We start from the raw sequence: 21,620 nt of genomic DNA, 5'->3' as shown, positions 1-21,620 counted from the left end.
CCAAGTTGCTCACAAACATTCTTTGGCTTTCTCATGGGTACATTTCACCAATCTGTCAGCACCTTGGGACGTCCTCCCGACGTGAAAGGCACTTTACAAATGAAATTTTGTTTTGTTGTATAATTTTTAAGTGTAAATTTCCATCAAGAAATGCTCTTTGATGGCCCAGTGAGTAAAGGTGACCAATCACCCAGTGACTAATCACCGTGTGGGGGTGGTAAGTGAGGTCTCTTTGGAGCTAAACTGATTCCAAGGTGACATGCTTGGAAATTAGACCCGAACACCGACTCATAAATTTAGCCAATCAGATGGGGAGAGGGCAGGGAATTGCGACTAAATGGTGTGACGAAACGACGTAATCGGCTTCTTCCCTTGTTCCACGGGTTCATTCTGTGCTTATTGTTTAGTGACTGTCGGTGATCAGCAGGTGCGTTTTATAACAAAGGAACAGCCTGTCACAAAATGAGTCTCGTGTTGTGAACTGCAGTGCCTGTGTGGATCAGTGGATTAGTATCAATATCTAGTGGATTATGTATAATATATAGTTATTATTGCTAAACAGAAACATGGAGTCTTGTAGTGTAGTGGTTACAGCGCTCGCTGGCAAGCAAGAGGACCCGGATTCAGGCGGGCAAAACCTTAGGAAAGCTTCCTTACTCCACATGCCTCTGTTTACCTAGCAGCAAGTAGAATCCCGGTTGTTCGTCGATTGTCTGTAAGAATATGTATTGTGTGAGAGGACAAGGGGATAAAAGACCAGCGTTTGAGCAGGCAGGAGAGTTGGACCTTGGAAGGACTTGTAACAGCTCATTCCTCTGCTCAAGCCAGCATTTTATGTGTTATGATCGAACAACAACAAAATTACATTTGTTTTGCGTTGGGAGGACGTCTTGAGGTGCTGAACAGTATCCAAACGGGGAGGTAGCGGTGGTTGGGCTGAGGGAGGGCAGAGAGGTAGGAGAGTGGATGAAGGCATGTTGTCTTAATTTAAGGCTTTGGGGTGTCTTCAAAATATACGCTTATGTCCATTCAATATTAGAAATTTATTTTGAGTGTGTATTTTAAATTTGTTAATAGAAATGGGATACTGGTTTTGTCCTCCCAACTCGAAAATCCTCAACTCTAATCACTGAATCATTGGATATAAAATACCAAGCTCTGTGTCACTGTGATCTTCTCATTGCCTCCTCAGGTGGGAGGAGGAGCACTATGAGGATGGTGTAAAATGGAGGTTCCTCGAACACAAAGGCCCGCTGTTTGCACCCGAATACGAACCGCTCACAGACAACGTACGTTTCCATTATAATGGTGAGTCCTCGCCGCTGGGTGGGTGCAGCCACCATGACTTCCACTTATCAGTCAGGACGTTAAAGATCCCGCCACACCATTAATAATGGTAGATTCCTGGGCGGGGCGATAGCTTAGGCAAATTTCCTTACTCCACACAGAGGCGTGTGAGGAAACTTGCCTAAGGTATCTTACTTAGCAGTAAGTAGAGAACTAGTTGTTTTTTCCTGGAGTAATAATCTGTTCAAAAAGAAACAAAAACAAATTTGGTCGCTCTATCCACGACTGTTTGTGGGACGCTGCTGTGGGCAATTGGCTGCCGCATTTTGCCCACAAAATACACAGACAATTCACTTTGCAGTATATCCTGTGAAGCGCTTTTGAGATGTCTCAATGATTTGTTAAAACGCTATATCAATTGCAATTATTATTATTGGTCTTGTTTGCAGGGCAACCGATGAAGCTAAGCGCAAATGCCGAGGAAGTCGCAACATTCTTCGGCAAAATGCTAGACCATGAGTACACAACAAATGCCATCTTCCGAGCGAACTTCTTCACTGACTGGAGGGAGGTATGGCCCACTCGCTCTGTGTACCATCTCGCCTTGAAAAAATCTCGTAACTTTTTTGCCCAGCCGGGTGTCTGACACAAGTGCAAACCCATCACCGTGTTTAAGAGACTCCAAACCAAACTAAGAATTCCATACATCCCACCTATGCATGGAAATCCCAGAGATAGATTGTTGGAATGGAATGCGCTCTCTCACTGGAGGGACACATTTTGTTTACCTAATTCCGGAGAGTATTAGGCGCAGGTTGGCGAGAGCCAAGGTTTGGGGGGGCCCCAGAGTGTGTGTTGGGGTAACTGCTGGAGTGTAACCCGCTAAACCCACACCGCTCGGCCATTGATATCACTGTCCGGCAGCTTTCCCGTTGCTTGTCCAGCGAGGACCCCCCTCCCCGTTAGTTAGGGCTTTGGCTGTAGGGTTAACAGGAGCTGAGGGGGAGGATTCCCTGCCCCCAGTGACTGGTCGACCCTTCCAGGTCCTGCTGATGAGCCAGGCCGGGCTGTGATGAAACCTGATCTCTTAAAACCTGATGGTAATTTACAGCGTGGTCCGTTCTTGTGGTGGAGCTCCTTGCCCAGCCCTGTGCAAAGTTTATGGGACACTGTTGCGCACAATCTGTCTCGGGAATAGATTGAAACACCCCGCACCTCATCTGTCCCTGCTGCAGCTGCCAGCACCGTCCCACCTAACCCACTTTTTTATCTGTGCCACAGGTGATGACAAGTGCTGAGCGGAAGCTGATCACCAATCTGAACAAATGTGATTTCCAGGAGATACACACATATTTCACGGAGAAGACTGAGGCCAAGAGAGTGCAGTCCAAGGAGGTCAAACAGGTGCGACAGTCAGGAAACTTCATTTTGCAGGAGAGTCCTCAAGCTTAGGGTTGAGCACTCAACTCACAAGTGAGAGGATCTAAGTTCAATTCCCGGGTAGGGCAAAATGTTAAGCAAGTTTCCTTACTCCACACGCCTGTTTACCTAGTTTACCTAGCAGTATGTAGGAACCCGGTTGTTTGTCGATTGGTGGATCGCTCTCTGGGGGTAATAATAATAATTTGGTCACTCAATCCACGCTGTTTAAGAACATAAGAATTAGGAACATGAGTAGGCCATTCGGCCCCTCGAACCTGCCCTGCCATTTGATAAGATCATGGTTGATCTTCAGACCCAACTCTAATTCCCTGCCCTATCCCCATATCCCCTAATCCCTCTGTTTTTTAAATTCCCTCTGTTTGTGGGACGCTGCTGTGCGTAATTGGCTGACGCGTTTTGCCCACAAAATACAGTCAATTCACTTTATAGTATATCCTGCAAAGCGCTTTGAGACGTCTCGAAGATGTGATATGGTGCTATATCAAATGCAAGGATTATTAAGAGAGACGACGGGTGAAACTTCCGTCACGGTGTAAGGTTTTCTGGAGCACCAGTTTACTCAATATGAGCTGACACAATGATTTAAAGAAAAGGTCTATTCACACACAAGCAGCAACAATCTCTGCATTAACGAGATATATCACATCAGCATACAGTTTTATCCAGCATAACAATCAAAATGACTTTTACCCGTGATAACACCACACTCCGACTGGAGAAAGCCTTCCTTACTCCTCGTCTCAAGGCTTTCTACATAACTCTTCTACTTTGTGCCTTTTGTTTCTGTCATCCATTATTTTTAGCTGCTGAATCTGCATGCATATATGCTTTTAATAGTTATGTGTTGCTTCTCCTAATCTTTCAGCACTGTCTACTCTCTTCCTATCTCAAATATTTCAAAGCCGTCCCAAAGCGCTTCACAGAACACACTAAAGTGAATTGACTGTATATTTGTGGGCGAATGCGGCAGCCAATTGCGCACAGCAATGTCCCACAAACAGTCATGGATTGAAAATGACCAATTTATTATTGTTTTTGGTTTTGGAGGGATTATTATTAGGCTCTGTGTGGAGTAAGGAAACTTGCCCGAGGTTTCGCCCTCTGCCTGGAACTGAACCCAGGTCTCTCACTTGCAAAGCGAGTGCTCTAACCACTGAGCTACAGGACTCCACATAAAGACAATATCAGGCAACATAAGATTACAGCTTGTGCAATCACAAATGAAGATGACATCAACAACACTGACATTTATAGAGCGCCTTTCACGTCGAGAGAACGTCTCAAAGTGCTGAACAGTCAGGTGTCGGGGCCCGATCATGGGGGGGGGGTGGGGGAGGGGTGAGGGAAGGCAGAGAGGTGGGAGGGAGACCAAAGACACGGTCGAAGAGAAGGGCCTTGAGACCAGCCTTGAAGGAGGCGAGGGAGGAAGCGAGGCCAAGGGACCGTGGGATGGAGTTCCAGAGTGTGGGGGCAGAGAGGCTGATAGCCCGGCCACCGTTGGTAGGGTGGGTCGGGTGAGAGATATGGAGCAGCCGGAGCCCGATGAACGGAGGGAGGGGGCAGGTTGGTAGGGAGACAGCAGGTCAGAGAGGTAGGAGAGGGCAAAGCCACGGATGGCCTTAAAGCTGAGGACGAGGATCTTGAACTCGATCCTCTGGGGATGGGGAGCCGATGGGGTCGGGCGAGGGTGGGAGTGATGGGGTCGGGCGAGGGTGGGAGTGATGGGGTCGGGCGAGGGTGATGGGGTCGGGCGAGTGGTGGGAGTGATGGGGTCGGGCGAGGGTGGGAGTGATGGGGTCGGGTGAGGGTGGGAGTGATGGGGTCGGGCGAGGGTGGGAGTGATGGGGTCGGGCGAGGGTGGGAGTGATGGGGTCGGGCGAGGGTGGGAGTGATGGGGTCGGGCGAGGGTGGGAGTGATGGGGTCGGGCGAGGGGGGGAGTGATGGGGTCGGGCGAGGGTGGGAGTGATGGGTCGGGCGAGGGTGGGAGTGATGGGGTCGGGCGAGGGTGGGAGTGATGGGGTCGGGCGAGGGTGGGAGTGATGGGGTCGGGCGAGGGTGGGAGTGATGGGGTCGGGCGAGGGTGGGAGTGATGGGGTCGGGCGAGGGTGGGAGTGATGGGGTCGGGCGAGGGTGGGAGTGATGGGGTCACGGAGTCTGGTGCGTGAGAGTACATGAGCTGCAGAGTTGTGGATGATCTGCAGGTTGTGAAGGGAAGAGTTGGGAAGGCCGATGAGGAGGGAGTTCCCGTAATCGAGCCTTGAGGTGACGAAGGTGTGGGTGAGGGTTTGGGGGCCTGAGGGGTGAGGCAGTGGCGGAGTCTGGCAATGTTGCGTAGGTGGTGGTAGGCAGTGCCGGTCATGGCGCGGATGTGGGGGAGAAAGGACAGTTCAGGGTCAAACAAGACCCCCAGGTTCCTGACCGGGTTAGTGAGGGTGAGTGTGCAGCCGTGGAGGCTGATGCTGCCAGCGTCTGAGGGGCAGAGGCGCTGGCGCGGGCCAATCAGGAGGGCCTCGTTCTTGCTGACATTGAGTTGGAGAAAGTTGTCCGTCGTCCAGGATTTGATGTGGGACAGGGAGTCGGTCCGGACGCCAGTAATTCTAGTTCAGGGTGGAGGCAGAGAGGTAGAGTTGGGTTACCCCATGTCTGCGGATGACGTCACCATGTGGGAGCATGTGGAGGGTGAAGAGGAGGGGACTGAGGACAGGGCCCTGAGGAACACTGCATGAGACAGTGCGGGGGCTGGAGGAGAAGCCGTTTGCCGCTACAAAGTGGAGGTGGTGTGAAACGTAGGACCTAAACCAGTCAAGGACAGAACCTTGAAGGTTAAGGTGGAAGGAGAGGCGGTGGAGGAGGATTGAGATTCCACCAGACTGACTCTTAGCAATATCCATGTCAACCCTTTCATGTTGATTTTCCCAGGGTCTCGATTACTGCCTCTGCAAATCGAGCATATTATCTGATTACTTATCTGTTATATATCATATACTTATAGCAATTATTTTAGACTGGTTAATGTGATGCCATTTGGTTGTTTTTCTCGACTTTGGCCCTTTTTGCAGGGTACTGCACTAAATATACAGCTAGGTTGGCCTTGTCCATAATTGGAAACTGTCCTTTCCATTTTGGTGCAATATCTTCACCAAATCCCCAATTTAATATTCATGTATTTACTTTTTTATCAAAATATCTTTTAACTTGTTCCCTTGACATTCCTGTCTGTTGGGCCACACATTCATTAGTCTCTTGGATGGTTTCTACTATCCTTTTCAGCCAAATTTCTCCTATCGTCCCCTGCATTATCGGGTTGTCTAAACTCACCGGGTAGTAGCAAATGACCAGTTGTTTTCATCAATTGTCCTGTCATTGCCTGATAGGGGGATAACTTAGCAGTGCTATGAGGCGTGGACCGAATAGCCATTAGACACATAGGTAAATAGGTCGCCCATTTGGTAAGATTGTTACGGCAACATTTTTTTTCACATAGTTTTTAATGTACTGTTGCTTCTTTCTGCTACCCTGGATGATTGAGGATGGTAGGACATATAACTTTTGTGATTCACATTATTTTCTGTAATTCTGTATATAAAAAAAATTCCTGTCAAGTGTGACCCTTGATCACTATCCACCCTGGATAGGGAGTCCCCACCTTGACATTACCTCGCACAGGAGAATCCTGGGGGCAGTAATGGCACTTCAATTTCTACACAGCAATGCCTCAATCCACTTTGGGAATTTGTCAATGATAACTAACACATAATTGTAATTAGCCCCACTAGACGGGAATTGCCCGATAAAATCCACCAGGGTATGGGTCCAGGGACCGTGCAATAATGCACAGTTAGTATGCTCGGTAGAATTAGTCTTTAAGCAAACATGACATTGGTGTGTATACCATCAGGTAAAGAAGGCCACCAAACTGTCTGAGTAGTTTTATCGATTGTAATCCGAGTGGAACAATGGCAACCAGTGGGGTGTGAATGAAATAAAAAGAGAAAATCCTCTGCAGGTGATGGGTTGACACACACACACAGCACTGCGACAGAACTGGGGAATGGTTTATACATCAACAAAGGGGAAATGTGAGAGGACATCACAGTCCAGTGAGCCCATGGGGTGGGCTGAGGCAGAGGTCGGTTATGAGCATGTCATTGTACGACAAGTTCATATTTGGGTGCATTCTTAATGGATGGCAAGGGAATACGTGTGACCGGCTGAGTAGCTGCAATCAGAACCTCGACAGAAGGGGTCCACAGTGATGCTGATACAGCAGCCACCTTGGCATGCTGATCTGTCGGGTCATTCCTTTGAGTAGGCTCCAGCCTGCTCCACATCCCCGCCGACCCATCCCACCATTGGCAGTCAGCCCTTCAGCTTCCCACTTTCTGAAACTCCCTCCCACGGTCCCTTCACCTTGATCCCTCCCTCGCCTCCTACAAGGCCTCTCTCAAGACTCTCCTCTTCCACTGCACCTTAGGTCACCCTTCTGCCCTCCACTCCTCCCGATCCCAACTCCTAGCTCAGGTCCAAATCCTTGACTGTCCAACGCCTTAGGATGTTCTTGACGTGAAAGGTGCAGTCATAGAATCATAGAATTATCCAGCACAGAAAGAGGCCATTGGGCCCATCATATCTGTGCTGCTCTTTGAAAAGAGCTTCCAAATCAACCCCACTCCCCCGCTCTCTCCCCATAGCCCTGATCAACCCCACTCCCCCGCTCTCTCCCCATAGCCCTGATCAACCCCACTCCCCGCTCTCTCCCCATAGCCCTGATCAACCCCACTCCCCCGCTCTCTCCCATAGCCCTGATCAACCCCACTCCCCGCGCTCTCCCCATAGCCCTGACCAACCCCACTCCCCCGCTCTCTCCCCATAGACCTGAAAACTTGTCCCCAAATAATTATCTACTTCTCTCTTAAAAGTTGTTATGGAATCGGTTCCCATCGGCCTTTCAGGCAATGCATTCCAGATCCCAACAACTCGCTGTGTGAACACATTTCTCCTCTCCTCCCCTCTGTTTCTTTTAACAGCTATTTTAAATGGGTGTCCTCGGGTTACCGACCCACCGCCAGTGGGAATAGTTTCTCCTCGTTCCCCCTATCGAATCCCCTCATCATTTTGAAACCTTATATTAAGTCTCCTCTTAACCTTCTCTGCTCCGAGGAGAATAATCCGAGCTTCTCTACCTCTCCAGATAACTGAGGTCCCTCATTCCTGGTACCATTCTGGTCAATCTCCTTTGCACCCTCTCCAATGCCTTGACATCCTTCCTAAAGTGTGGGGCCCAGAACTGAACCCAGTCTCTCGCTGAGGCCAAACCAGTATTTTATATAAAGGTTCATCATAACTTCCTGACGTGTATTCTATGCCTCTCAAAGCCATCAGGAACCTCGGGGTTCCCCTCGACCCTGAGCTGTCCTTTCTTCCTCATATCCGCTCCACAACTGGCACCGCCTTCCATCACCTCCGGAACATCGCCAGACTACGGCACTACCTCACCCCTCACGCGGCTGAAACTCTGGTCCACGCCTTTATCACCTCAAGGCTGGACTATGGGAACTCTCTCCTCGCCGGCCTTCCCGGCCCTCCCTCCACACTGCAGGTCATTCAGAACTCTGCAGCTCGTGTACTGTCCCGCACCAGACACCGTGACCACATCACTCCCGCCCTCGCTCCCACCCTCGCCCTCACCCTCGCTCCCACCCTCACCCTCGCCCTCGCTCGCCTCCACTGGCTCCCCATCCCCCAGAGGATCGAATTCAAGATCCTCACCCTCACCTACAAGGCCATTCACGGCCTCACTCTCTCCGACCTACTATCCCCCTACTTACCTGCCCGTACGCTCCGTTCCTCTGGCTCCGGTCTGCTCCACATCCCCCGCCCCAACCGCCCTACCATCGGTGGCCTTCAGCCTCTCAGCCCGAGGCTCTGGAACTCCATCCCCAGTGCCTTCGCCGCTTCCTCTCTTTCCTCCTTCAAGGCCGGTCTCAAGACCTTTCTCTTTGACCGTCCCTTCAGCTCCCCTCTCGACTCTCTACCCCCTCCTCGCTTCCTCCCTTCCCTCCCCTCACCCTGACCATTTCCCCCCTCCTCGCTCCCTTCCTTCCCTCCCCTCACCCTGACCATTTACCCCCTCCTCGGGTCCTGACCCAACTGTACAGCGCCTTGGGACGTCCTCCCGACGTGAAAGGCGCTCTATAAATGGAGTCTTGTTGTTGTATTTATAAAGCCTAGTATCCCGGATGCTTTTTNAGCAGCTGCATCTACCTGTCCTGCCACCATCAAAGATTTGCTTATGTGAACCTCCAGGTCTCTCTGTTCATTTGCCCCCTTTAAGATTGTACCATCAGCTTATATTGCCTCCTCATTCTTCCTACCAAAATGCATCACTTCACTTTTAAACGTAATTTGTTGTATCAAATGCGAGGGTTATTGCTTGGTGGCCACACACATTCTCTCTGTGCAGGACCTGAAGATGGAGCAGGAGGCTATCGCCCAGGAGTACGGGTACTGCACAATGGACGGGCACCGTGAGAGGATTGCCAACTACAAGATCGAGCCGCCTGGGCTGTTCCGTGGGCGGGGAAGTCACCCCAAGATGGGCAAGCTGAAGAACAGGATACAGCCTGAGGACGTGATCATCAACTGCAGCAGGTAGGTGGCACATGGGGGGAGTGGGGAGTTAATGGCAAGGTGGGGAGGTATTGTTGGGGACGGTACTTATTTGAGAGGGCTTCTTTTATACTCTCCCTTTTTCTCTTTCTCTCACGTACCGTACCCTTTTTCCTTTCATGCTGTGCGCAATTGGCTGTCATGTTTCGCCCACAAAATATACAGTCACTACACTTCACAGTATATTTTTTGAAGCGCCTTGAAACGTCTCTAAAACGTGATAAGGCGCTGTATCAAATGCAAGGAAGTGGGTTTGATTCCGGGGCAGGGCAAAACCTGAGGCAAGTTTCCTTACTCCACACACCTCTGTTTACCAGCAGTAAGTGGGAACCCGGTTGTTAGTGAATTGGCGGATGACTTTCTGGGGGTAATAAAACAAATTTAAATGTGGTTGCTCAATCCATGACTGCTTGTGGGACATTGCTGTGCAAAATTGGCTGCCGAGTTTTACCCACAAAATATACAGTCAATTCACCTTATATTCTATGAAGCGCTCCCGATCCCCCCAGTCCTGGCCAGACTGCACCGGCTCCTGTCCCAGAGAGGATCCACTCACCCAAGATCCTCACCTCGTATCCAAGTCCTTCCACTCCTCTGCCCCCCCCGACCTCTCTGACCTCCTCTCTCCTCACAACGGTACCTGTTGCCTTCGTTCCTCCGGGTCTGACCTCCTCCTCGTCCCCCGAGGCCTCCGCTCCCCCCTCGGCGGCCGTACCTTCAGCCACTACCCTGTGGAGTCCTGCAGCTCAGTGGTTAGAGCACTCGCTTTGCGAGCGAGAGACCTGAGTTCAGTTCCAGGCAGAGGGCCAAACCTTGGGCAAGTTTCCTTACTCCACACAGAGCCTAATAATAATCCTCCAAAACAAAACAATAATAAATTGGTCATTTTCAATCTACGACTGTTTGTGGGACATTGCTGTGCGCAATTGGCTGCCGCGTTCGCCCACAAATATACAGTCAATTCACTTTACAGTGTGTTCTGTGAAGCGCTTTGAGACGTCCTCCCGACGTGAAAAGCGCTATATCAAATGCAAGGATTATTATTACCCCCCGAGGCTCTGGAACTCCCTTCCTCACTCCCGTCCCCTTGTCCCCTCTCTTCCTATTTTCAGGTCTCTGCTGAAGACCTTTTTTTTCGACCGCACCTTTGGTCACCTTCCCCCACCCACCCCTCCCCTGGCTCCTCCCCTGGCCCCTCCCCCTGGCTCGGCCCCGGGATCCGTTACTGTGAAGCTCTGAGATGCCGTCAGAGTTGTATCTCATTGATGTAATAAGATGCTATGTTAAATGCTATGTTATTAGTATTATTATCTACTCCCAGCAGGGATCCAACCACAAATGTTAGACCAGTGATTTTCCACCTAGAGTTTTCTTGTTCAGAGGCCTTGTGTTGAGGGGCGCTGTGGCAGGTGTTGACTGAAATTGCCACTAGACAGGAAGATCCTTCTTGTTTTAGGGACTCCAAGATCCCAGTGCCTCCTACAGGACACAACTGGAAGGAGGTGCGTTTCGATAACAAAGTCACATGGCTGGCTTCATGGACTGAGAACGTACAGGGAGCTATGAAGTATATCATGCTGAACCCCAGCTCGAAACTCAAGGTAAGATGCTCTGTGGACCTGCGTCATGCTCTTATTCCTCTGCTCTTTTCTCTCCCCACGTTTCAAGACCTTCAGCCTCTCTGCCCCCACCCTTTGGAACTCCATCTCATAGTCCCTTTTCCTCGCCCCCTCTCTTGCCTCCTTCAAGTCCTAACTCGACCCTCCTCTTTGACCTCACCTAGACTACTGCCCCCACAAACCTGGCTCCTTCCTCACGGACTTCCTTTCTCTCTCCTCTCATCCCTGTCCATCTGCACAAAGCGCCTGCTTATAATGTGCAAATTCAACCTTTATCTAAATTCCCCTCGCCCATCTCCTCTGACTTTGCCGGCCTCTCCACACTAAACCTCACCTTCCACGTAAACTGCCCGACCCACAACATCCTCTACCAAGTCATAACCCACATCATTGATCTGTCCATCACAGACAAGGCCATCTCACCTCTGCTCATATCACACTCCGCTCCTCCAAGCTCTCCACCATCTTTTTCCGCCCATGGAAAAAGCTTCCCCACCGATTCCCTCACAAACGGCTTCTTATCCTCGGACCGTCTCTGCCTCTAGCCTTAGTAATCCCTCAGAACAAATAGTAATAATAATATTTGATCACTCAATCCACGAGTTTGTGGGGCTCTGCTGTGTACAATTGGCTGCCACTCTTTGCCCACAAAACAAGCAGTCCTCTATTTTACAATATACTCTGTGAAGTGCTTTGAGATGTCTCACAAAGACACGATAAGGCGCTATATCAAATGCAAGGGCAATTATTATTATTAATCGCTGCACCTGGCAGCTGACGGGTTAATCTTTGGGGGGTTTTCTGATTCTTGTGACGTATCTGAAACCCCATCACGGCTGCTCGCAGGGTGAGAAGGACTGGCAGAAGTTCGAGATAGCCAGGCGACTGAAGGGATGTGTGGATGACATTCGTGCCAAGTATAGCGCAGACTTGAAGTCACGGGAGATGAAATCACGACAGCGAGCGGTGGCGCTGTATTTCATTGACAAGGTACGTCCGGCTCTTTAAACACTTACTTTTCTAATGCTGGAGTGTTGAAGTTCTTGTGTTTAAAGCTGGCAATGTTGAACCTCTGGGACCTCTAAATGCTTAGCGTTTAGTGTTTAGCATCTACTCAGCACTGAGTGAGAGCAATGTGGCACACGGTCACTGGGATTTGCTCAGCTTTGAGGGAATTTAAAGAACAGATTGGCCAGTGAGAGGAGTGACTGTCCTGCTCACCAAACAGCTCTGGGGAGCAGTGTAGTCCTGCAACTCAGTGGTTAGAGCACTTGCCTCGCAAGCAAGAGGACCTGGCTTCGATTCCTGGGCAGGGCAAAACTTTAGGCAAGTTTCTTTACTCCACATGCCTCTGTTTACCTAGCAGTAACCCAGTTGTTAGTCGATTGGTGGATCACTTTCCCTTCAAAAAATGTTAAAAAATAATTTGGTCACTCAATCCATAATGGTTTGTGGGACGTTGCTATGCTGCTGCATTTCGTCCACCAAATATACAGTCAATTCACTTTACAGTATATTCTGTGAAGTGCTGTGAAGTGCTCCAGCTCTTGAAGACGTGATAAGGTGCTGTATCAAATGCAAGGATTATTATTATCTCTCCTTCTCTTCCCCCGTCCCTGCACTACAAGCTGGCGTTCCCCACCCCTAACCTACTCACCCACCCAGTGCTTTGAGACATGTCAATGACATAAGGGGCTGTATTAAAGGATTATTATTATTATTTGACCTGGGTCCCTGTTGCTGCAGCTGGCGCTGAGAGCTGGGAACGAGAAGGAAGAGGGGGAGACGGCGGACACAGTGGGCTGCTGCTCGCTGCGGGTCGAGCACATCAAACTACACAACAAGCTGAATGGGCAGGCGTGTGTGGTGGAGTTCGACTTTCTGGGCAAGGACTCCATTCGCTATTACAACAAAGTGCTCGTGAAGAAGCAGGTACAATCAAACCCGAAGATGGGGGTCCCCATTCACTCCCCTCCCTCCCAACCTCTCCAGTGAAGGGGTCCCCATCCACCTCCCCTCCTAACCTCCCCAGTGAAGGGGGTCCCCATCCCCCCATCCCAGGCAGCTGCGGTGCCATGTTCATTGGGGTATGCAGTGAGGTACTTGCTCTACGCTGTGCTGTGCATTGACTTGATGTTCGTCTCCCAGGTCTTTAAGAATCTGAAGCATTTCATGCAGAACAAGGATCCCAGCGACGATGTGTTTGACAGATTGAACGTAAGCTTGTGTGTGTGTGTGTGTGCGCGCTGAGTGTGAGGTGTCAGCTTGGCTCCCTCCGTGCCGCTCTAACCTCTGAGAGAGAAGGTTTGGTACTTTGAGCCCACAGTCCAGGCTGATGCTCCAGTGCAGTGCTGGGATTGGGAGGGGATGGGGGGTGCTACAACTCCCTTGCTTTGCAAGTGAGAGGACCCAGAATCGATTCCTGAGCGAGGCAGGTTTCCTTACTTCACGCGTCTCTATTTACAAACCGTAAGTAGGAACCTGGTTGTTAGTCAATTGGTGGAACACTTTCTGAGGGTAATAATCCCTCAAGAAAAAATTGGGTCACTCAATCCACGACTGTTTGTGGGACGCTGCTGTGTGCAATTGGCTGTTGCGTTTCACCCACAGAATACAATCAAAGTGCCTGTGAAGAAGCAGGTACCATCAACCCCCGAAGATGGGGGTCCCCATTCACTCCCCACCACATCCCAACCTCCCCAGTGAGGGGGATCAGTATATTCTATGAAGCTCTTTGAGACCTCTCGACAACGTGATAAGGCGCTATATCAAATGCAAGGATATTATTACTACTACCTCAGGCTCTCTCCCTTTCTCCACCCCCCCCCCCCCCCACACCTAGTGTTAAACTGAAGCCGTGGTGTGTCAGGCTGCTCATATGTAATTCTAAACCTCAGTGAATGAAGATCAAAATATTCTGCTTATGTTCATCTTTTACAAACACCTTTCTCTCTCTCCCTTCCCCCCCCCACCCACATTGCACTCTTAGACCCACAATCTGAACAAGCATCTTCAAGAGCTGATGGAGGGATTGACGGCCAAAGTCTTCAGAACGTACAATGCCTCCATCACACTGCAGCATCAGCTCGAACAGCTGACGGACTGTAAGACGCTGTGTGTGTATGAGTGCGTATGTGCGTGGGGAGCGCTTGTCATAACCCCTGTATGTGCCTCCCTCCACTCAGTGGGCTCTGGCCTGCACCATGTCCGCCGTCCTGCCTGCCACACCATTGGAGCCAGGCCTTCAGTCTCTCTGCCCCCCACGCTCTGGAACTCCATCTCACATTCCCTTCACCTCACCCCTCCCTTGCCTCCTTCAAGGCCCGTCTCAGGACCTTCCTCCTTGATGTATCTTCGGTCACCCTCCTACCCCCACCCACCATCTCCTCCACACCTCTCTGATCCCCAGCCAGGTCCAAACTGCCCAGCGACTTGGGATGTCCTCCCAATACAAAAAGTGCTGTGCTATACAATCTGTGTGTGTCTGTTGTCTGTGTGTATGTGTGTGGTGTGCTGGGTAGAGTGTGTGTGTGAGGGGAGGGGGTGATGGGCAGCCCTGGGAGCCCTTCATCCAGAGTAATTTGACAATTTCCCTTCCCTACCTCCCAGCTGAAGGAAGTGAAGCAGAAAAACTGCTGTCCTACAATCGAGCCAACCGAGCCGTGGCCGTTCTTTGCAACCACCAGAGAACGGCACCCAAGAGCTTTGACCAATCCATGAAGAAAATTCAAGCCAAGGTATACATGCCTTCCACCAGCGTGCGATCAGCCGCTCTGCTCTCCATGGCTTGTTCTGAAGCATCTTTTTCCTCTTCTTAAACTGTTTGTGGGACGCTGCTGTGTGTAATTCGCTGTTTCAACAGCAACAACTTGGATTTATATAGTGCCCTCCACGCCGGACGACGTCTCAGAGCGCTTTATAGGTTCGGATCCCGGGACCGAGCCAGGGGGAGGGGGTGTGGATGGTGACCAAAGGCGCGGTCGAAAGGTTTTCAGCAGACACCTGAAAATGGGAAAGGAGGGAGCGAGACGAAGGGAGTGAGGAAGGGAGTTCCAGAGCCTTGGGGCATAGTGGCTGAAGGCACAGCCACCAAGGGTGGAGCAGAGGACTCGGGAGACAAGGAGGAGGCCAGACACAGAGAAACGAAGGTAGCGGGTGCTGTTTTGGGGAGAGAGGAGGTCAGAGAGGTGGAGGGGTGCAGAGGAGTGCAGGGATTTAAAGACGAGGGTGAGGATCTTGAAGTCGATCCTCTCTGGGACAGGAGCCAGTGCAGTCTGGCCAGGACTGGGGGGATCGGGGAGCGGAGTTTGGGGGTGGGGGGGAGGACCAGGATTGGGGGGATCGGGGAACGGAGTTTGGTGCGTGTGAGAATGCGGGCGGCAGAGCTCTGAATGAGTTAGATTGTATGGATGGTGGTGAATGGGAGACCGGTGAGGAGAGCATTGGAGTAGTGCAGCCGAGAGGTGACTGACAAAGGCCTGGACCAGGGTTTCAGCGGCTTTCGGAGATAGGTATTGGTGGAGATGGGCGATGCGTCTGAGGTGGAAGAAGGCGGTGCTGGTGAGGGACCGGATGTGGGGGAAGAAGGATAATTGGGGGTCGAACCTGACGCCTAGGTTGCATATAGGTTCGGAGAGTTTTAGGGGGAGGTCGGGTAGGTGGAGGAGGTGAGAACCATGAGATTTCAGACGTTGACGAGAGCCGAAGAGTATGGCTTCCGTCTTGTCAACGTTCAGCTAAAGGAAGTTTGCGCTCATCCAGTCCCTGAGGTCTGACAGCAGAACATCAGGGGACTGGGGGTCGCAAAGAGAGGTGGAAAAGTAGAGTTGGGTGTCGTCCGCGTACATGTGGAAATGTACCCCATGTCGGCGGATGACATCCCCAAGAGGGAGCATATAGATCAGAAAGAGGAGGGGCCAAGGATGGATCCTTGGGGTACCCACAGGTGACCGGGTGAGAGGGGGAGGAGAAGCCGTTTGTGCAGATGTACTGCTGGCGGTTTGTGAGGTAGGACTCGAACCGGGCGAGTGCGGTCCCACTGAGGTGGATGACGGAGGGAAAGGCGGTGGAGGAGGATGCGGAGAGGTCCGGGAGGGACAAGGAGGCAGAGGTGAGCCCTGGTCACAGATAGAGAGGATGTCGTCTGTGACTTTCACAAGCGCAGTCTCTGTACTGTGGGCGGAAACCGGACTGGAGGGGTTCGAAGAGGGAGTGGGAGGAGTGTGCGCAGAGTTGGTTGACCACAACCCGTTCTAGACTTTTGAGAGGAAGGGCAGGTTAGAAATAGGGCGGTAATGGCTGGGGTTTGAGGGATCCAGGGAGGGTTTTTTTGAGGAGGGGGTGATGACAGCAGTTTTGAGGGGGGCAGGGACTGATCCGGAGGAGAGGGACTGGTTGATGACGTCAGCCAGTAGTGGGCAGACGAGGGGGAGATGGGTGACTAGTAAGTTGGTGGGGAGGGGGTCGAGGCAGCAGGTGGTGGGTTTCATAGAGGTGATGATGGGTGAGAGGGAGGAGATAGAGATGGGGAGGGAAGAGTGTAGAATGGGGGTGGTGGTAGGAGCAGATGATGAGGAAGGTGAGGGGGGCAGAGAGGGCCGGTGGTGGGTGACAAGGGGCAGGTGGATGAGGCTGCCTGGCGGATGTTAAGTATTTTAGATGAAAAGAAGTCCATGACCTCCTCGCACTTGGCATTTGATACGAAGATTGAGGAGGCCTGAGGGGGGCCACGGAGGAGGTAGTGGGTGGTGGAAAAAAGGATTTCAGGGTTGTCTTTAGCCTCCAGGATGATGTTGACACGCGCTCTCATTTTGCGCGTGTCAAAGAACAGCGGTAGCTGTTTCGGCCACAAAATACACAATCGATCCACTTGACAGTATATCCCATCTTCAAAACTGAGATGGATAGCTATTTGTTAGGTCAGTATTAAGGGGTATGGGGCAAAGGTGGGTAATTGGACTTGAGGTACAGATCAGCCATGATCTTATAGAATGGCGGAACGGGCTCGAGGGGCTGAATGGGCAGTTCCTGTTACTATGTGAAGCACCATATCAAATGCAAGGATTATTATTATTTCCTTGTCACTCTCTGCCCTCTCTCTCCCCGCACACACACTGAATGCTACAGTTTATAGCATTGCGGGACATTACAGGTCGTTCAGCTGTGGAGGGAGGTGTGCGGAGTGCGGGCCCTGAAGGTGGGTTGTGTCGGTGGGGGGTTTGGAGTGTGGGGAGAGGACACACAGGCCCTTGAGTAGTGGGGGCTTTTGGGGGTGATTTCTGGACTGATCTCATTTCACATCTTTCCACCAACAGATCGAAGCCAAAAAGGAACAGATTGATCTCACGAAGAGTGAGCTGAAGAGCGCCAAAATGTACCACAAAGTCAAGAAGGACAAAAAGTCCAAACTGTGAGTATTCCCTGATTTTATATCCAAAACAAACAAAAAAACCTTTGTCCCTCCCTCCGCAGGCTCCTACTTTCCCTCAGTGTCAGCCGTTGGCCCACTTCTTTGACCACACTTTCCTTTCACTTTTGCCACCGCCTCTCCCTTCACTCGGCGGTCATCAACCTGCTTCATATCCCCCGCCAGGCTCGTCCTCTCAGGAACTCCATTCCGCAGGCCCTCCGACTTGCTCCTTCCCTCCATCCTTTCTTTCCTCTCCTCGTTCATAATCCATCTCGACATATCTCTTTTCGTCACCTTCCTCTCCTTCCCCTCCTTGGCTCCCTCTTCTCGCAGCCAAGATTAAGCACCTCGGGACGACCTTCCGATGTGAAAGGCCCTGTGCAAATAATGTGAATTGTATTGTTTCACACGATCTTCCTCCTGTCAGTGTTAGTGAGTGGGGGTGAGGCTTTATAAGGAGGCTTTATAAATAATTATCCTTGCACTTGATTACAACGCCTTATCACATTGCTGAGACAAATCAAAGTGCTTCACAGGATATATTGAGTAAAACTGTGCACTCAGACACAGGCAGTTCAGTGAAAAATATATTTGTCAATTACCAAGAAAATATCTATTACAATGTATTGTAAAGTGTAGCGACTATGTTTTTTGTGGCTGAAACATAACAGTCCCACAAACAGCCGTGGATTGATCACATTTTTTTTGAGAGTTTATTACCCCCAGAAAGTGATCCGCCAATCGCCCATCAACCAGTTCCCAGTTACTGCTGGTAAACAGAGGCGTGTGGAGTAAGGAAACTTGCCTAAGGTTTTGCCCTGAACAGGAATCGAACCCGGATCCTCGAGCTTCCAAGCCGAGTGCCATAACCACTGCTACAGGACACCATGTGTTTAAGATGTTTAAGAGGAGATTAGATATGGGGAAGGAAGGAGACCGACAGGTATAGAGGAAAATTAGATTAAAAGATCCACCCTGACTTAATAGAACAGGCTGGTTGTGGTGAATGGCCTGTTCCTGGGAGGAATTGGAACATAGGAACAGGAATAGGCCATTCAGCCCCGTGAGCCTGTTCCGTCATTCTTTTAGATCATGGCTGAACTCAACTTTGTTTACCAACCCTTGTCCCATATCCCTTGATATCCTGACCTAAGAAATATCTGTCGAGCTCTCCAGGACGCTACCCTGCGTGAAAGGGGCTATATAAATGCCAGGTGTTGTTGAATCTGTCACCTAGTTTTAAAAAATTGAGTGGATCCAGCATCCACAGCCTTTTGGGGGAGAGAGTTACAGATTCCACTACCCTTTGGGTGAAAAACTGCCTCCTGATTTCATCCCTAAATGGCCTAACTTAATTTTAAGATGATGCCTTTTGTTTTGGATTCCCCACCAGAGGAAATAGGTGCTGTGTTGGGGTGGGGGGTTGACCCTGACTTGTCTCTCACTGCTGCACAGTCCTGGATGAGAGCGAACTTTCTTCAGTTGAACGTCAACAAGACTGAGGCTCCTGATTGGCTCCCATCAGCGCCTCCGCACCTCAGGCGCTGACAGCATCACCATCCATGGGGCTCACTCCCCCTCACTGAGCCAGTCCCGAACCTTGGGGTCTTGTTTGACCCTCAAATATCCTTTCTACCCCACATCTGTGCCATGACCCGCTCTGCCCTTCCCCACCTCCGCAACAGCACCCGGTTCCACCACTGTCTCACACCGCAGCCCCCGAGACCCTCACTCACACCTTCATTATATCGAGGCTCAACTACACAAATTCCCTGCTTGTCGGCCCCCAACTCCTCCCTCCACAGGTTGCAGATCATCCAGAACTCTGCAGCCCGTGTCCTCTTCCGCACCGGCTCCATGACCCTATCACCCCCATCCTCGCCCAACTCCACTGGCTTCCCATCACACAGAGGATACAGTTCAAGATCCTGGTCCTCACCTTCAAAGCCCTCCATGGTCTTGGTCCCCCTGACATCTGCAACCTCCTAAGCCCCTATTAATGTGAAAGGAGCTATACAAATGTTATTTTGTTATTGTTGCTGCTGCTCAGGGTGGTGGAGAAGAAGAAGAAGATGGTGCAGAAGTTGGAGGAGCAGTTGACCAAACTGGAGGTTCAGGCCACTGACCGTGAGGAGAACAAACAGATCGCACTGGGCACCTCCAAACTCAACTACCTAGACCCTCGCATCACTGTGGCCTGGTCAGTGGGGGGGTGGGTCAGATCGGGGGAGGTCAAATGGCGTGTGGGAGGTAGTGAGAGTAAGGGAATGTTGGAGAGTTCCAGTTGGGAAGCGAGTACCAGCACAGACACGATGGGAGAGAGCAGGGAATGGGTTAGAGTAGAGAGCTCCAATTGGGGAACGAGCACCAACACAGAGATATTGACTGCTCCTGTGCTTGTGTCTCTTTGCGATGTCTCCCTCACCTCCTCTGTCTCTGTTGAAGGTGCAAGAAATATGATGTCCCCATTGAAAAGGTCTACAACAAGACGCAGAGGGAGAAATTTGCCTGGGCCATCGACATGACGGAAGAGGATTTTGTATTCTGAGATCAGGAATTCGCAACAAAGATGTTGGGGTTATAAAAATTTGTGCTCTAAATCTCATTGAATCCCTGCTTAGTTCTTTCTGTACCGCTTTGCCTTGTGTTTCCAGGGAAACTACATTCCACACTGCGCCTCTTTTGGCAATTGATCAGTTTGTGTTGTTGACTGTGACTAACGGTCCCTGGAAAGTGTTTTTGCACCACCTGTCATTCTCTCTCTTACAATCCCCTCCCTCACCGCCCCCCCCCCTCTCCAAGAATATTTTAAATCAAAGTTTTTTAAAGGACGTCATATAATGAAGCTTTAAAAGGAAGCGTTGCTACGTTCTGTGATGCCTGATATCACATCTGAAACTAAAACATGGACTTTTTAAAGACCATTTTAAAGATGCTGGGCACAGCTTACTTTTAATTTTTCTCTTCTCTCTTCACACACCACCACCCCCCCCACCCGCATTTGATTCTTGCATTTGATGTGGCACCTTATACCATTGAGACGTCGCTAAGCGCTTCACAGAATATCACAGAATATCACAGAATGAGTCTGGTTAGAGCGCTCGTCTCACAAGCAAGAGACCTGGGTTCAATTCCCAGCAGGGCAAAACCTTACTGCACTCGTCTGATAATAATTCCTCAAGAGAAAAAACAATAATAATTTGATCACTCAATCCACGACTGTTTGTGGGACGCTGCTGTGTGCAATTGGTTGCCATGTTTCGCCCACAAATATACAGTCAATTCACTTTGCCGTATATTCTGTGAAGCGCTTTGGGACATCTAGAAGACCTGAAAAGACGGTGTATCAAAAGCAAGGATTATTATTATCTTATAAAGTGCAGTAACTATTTTGTGGGGGAAATGCGACAGCCAATTTCACACAGCAGTGTCCCACAAACAATCGTGGATTGAGTGTATTTCTGGGGGGAGTTTGAGGGATTATTATCCCCAGAAAAGCCAATCGACTGACAATTGGGTTCCAACTTACTGCTAAGTAAACAGAGGCGTGTGGAGCAAGGAAACTTGGCTAAGCTTTCACCCTGCCCAGGAATCGACCCGTGTCCTCATTTGTGAGGCGAGCGTACTACCATTGCGCTACAGACTCTAGTCAGACTTGTCCAACAATCACTGGGCCAAAGTGGCCTTTATATAAGGGTGGCCTCTGAGTAAGAGTTTGTTAGTGTGTAGAATCCAGGGTGGTCCAGGGTGTTTGCTAATGGGGGGGGGGGGAGGAAGATGGAGAAGGTTTGACTTTTTTTAACATTTTGTTTATCTGATGTGATGTCCAGAAACCACATTGGTTTCTCACGATTCAAACACAAAAGACTTTCATATAGAATTTCCATCTGCCTCTTCCCCCCCAGTCCCAGAGAGCAGGTTGGCAACTGCCAAGACTTGGGTCAGCCAAGTGCTTTGACACTCACAGAAACCAATCACGATAAGAGTATCTAAACCAAACAGTTCCATGTTCCACCTACACATGGAGATTTCCTGGGTCTGGAATGGAATGCGCACACACTGCTTACGTAAATCTGGAGAATATCTGGATCAGGTTGGCAAGATCATCCCCAGTTTGAGATGTTTGGGTGCTATAGGGCAGGAAGTGGAAGGGAGATAAATAACAATGATTATTTCCTGAACTCGCTACCCC

The 21,620-nt window shown here is 50.4% G+C and overlaps 1 protein-coding gene across 7 annotated transcripts in view; it reads left to right on the top strand.

The window, feature by feature from the left end:
• The window catches only part of LOC103191122 (DNA topoisomerase I mitochondrial), a 46,839-nt gene extending 26,811 nt beyond the window's left edge, over positions 1-20,028 (top strand). For 6 of the 7 annotated variants that reach the window (XM_042346946.1, XM_042346945.1, XM_042346943.1 and 3 more), the window contains 13 exons: positions 1,193-1,308; positions 1,737-1,858; positions 2,569-2,691; positions 9,195-9,382; positions 10,857-11,001; positions 11,866-12,009; positions 12,766-12,951; positions 13,168-13,236; positions 14,009-14,123; positions 14,629-14,756; positions 17,334-17,428; positions 19,479-19,628; positions 19,874-20,028. In XM_042346946.1, coding sequence (XP_042202880.1) covers positions 1,193-1,308; positions 1,737-1,858; positions 2,569-2,691; positions 9,195-9,382; positions 10,857-11,001; positions 11,866-12,009; positions 12,766-12,951; positions 13,168-13,236; positions 14,009-14,123; positions 14,629-14,756; positions 17,334-17,428; positions 19,479-19,628; positions 19,874-19,976 — 1,684 coding nt within the window. In that variant the 3' untranslated portion in view covers positions 19,977-20,028. The remainder of the gene's footprint in view (positions 1-1,192; positions 1,309-1,736; positions 1,859-2,568; positions 2,692-9,194; positions 9,383-10,856; positions 11,002-11,865; positions 12,010-12,765; positions 12,952-13,167; positions 13,237-14,008; positions 14,124-14,628; positions 14,757-17,333; positions 17,429-19,478; positions 19,629-19,873) is intronic. The other variant, XM_042346944.1, reaches the window with a different exon arrangement.
• Positions 20,029-21,620: the final 1,592 nt, after the last annotated feature.

Source organism: Callorhinchus milii, unplaced genomic scaffold, assembly GCF_018977255.1.
Source record: "Callorhinchus milii isolate IMCB2004 unplaced genomic scaffold, IMCB_Cmil_1.0 Scaffold2, whole genome shotgun sequence".
Taxonomy (NCBI): Eukaryota; Metazoa; Chordata; class Chondrichthyes; order Chimaeriformes; family Callorhinchidae; genus Callorhinchus; species Callorhinchus milii.
Note: the sequence above shows the minus strand (reverse complement) of the source record. Positions and strands in the feature narration are given on the sequence as shown.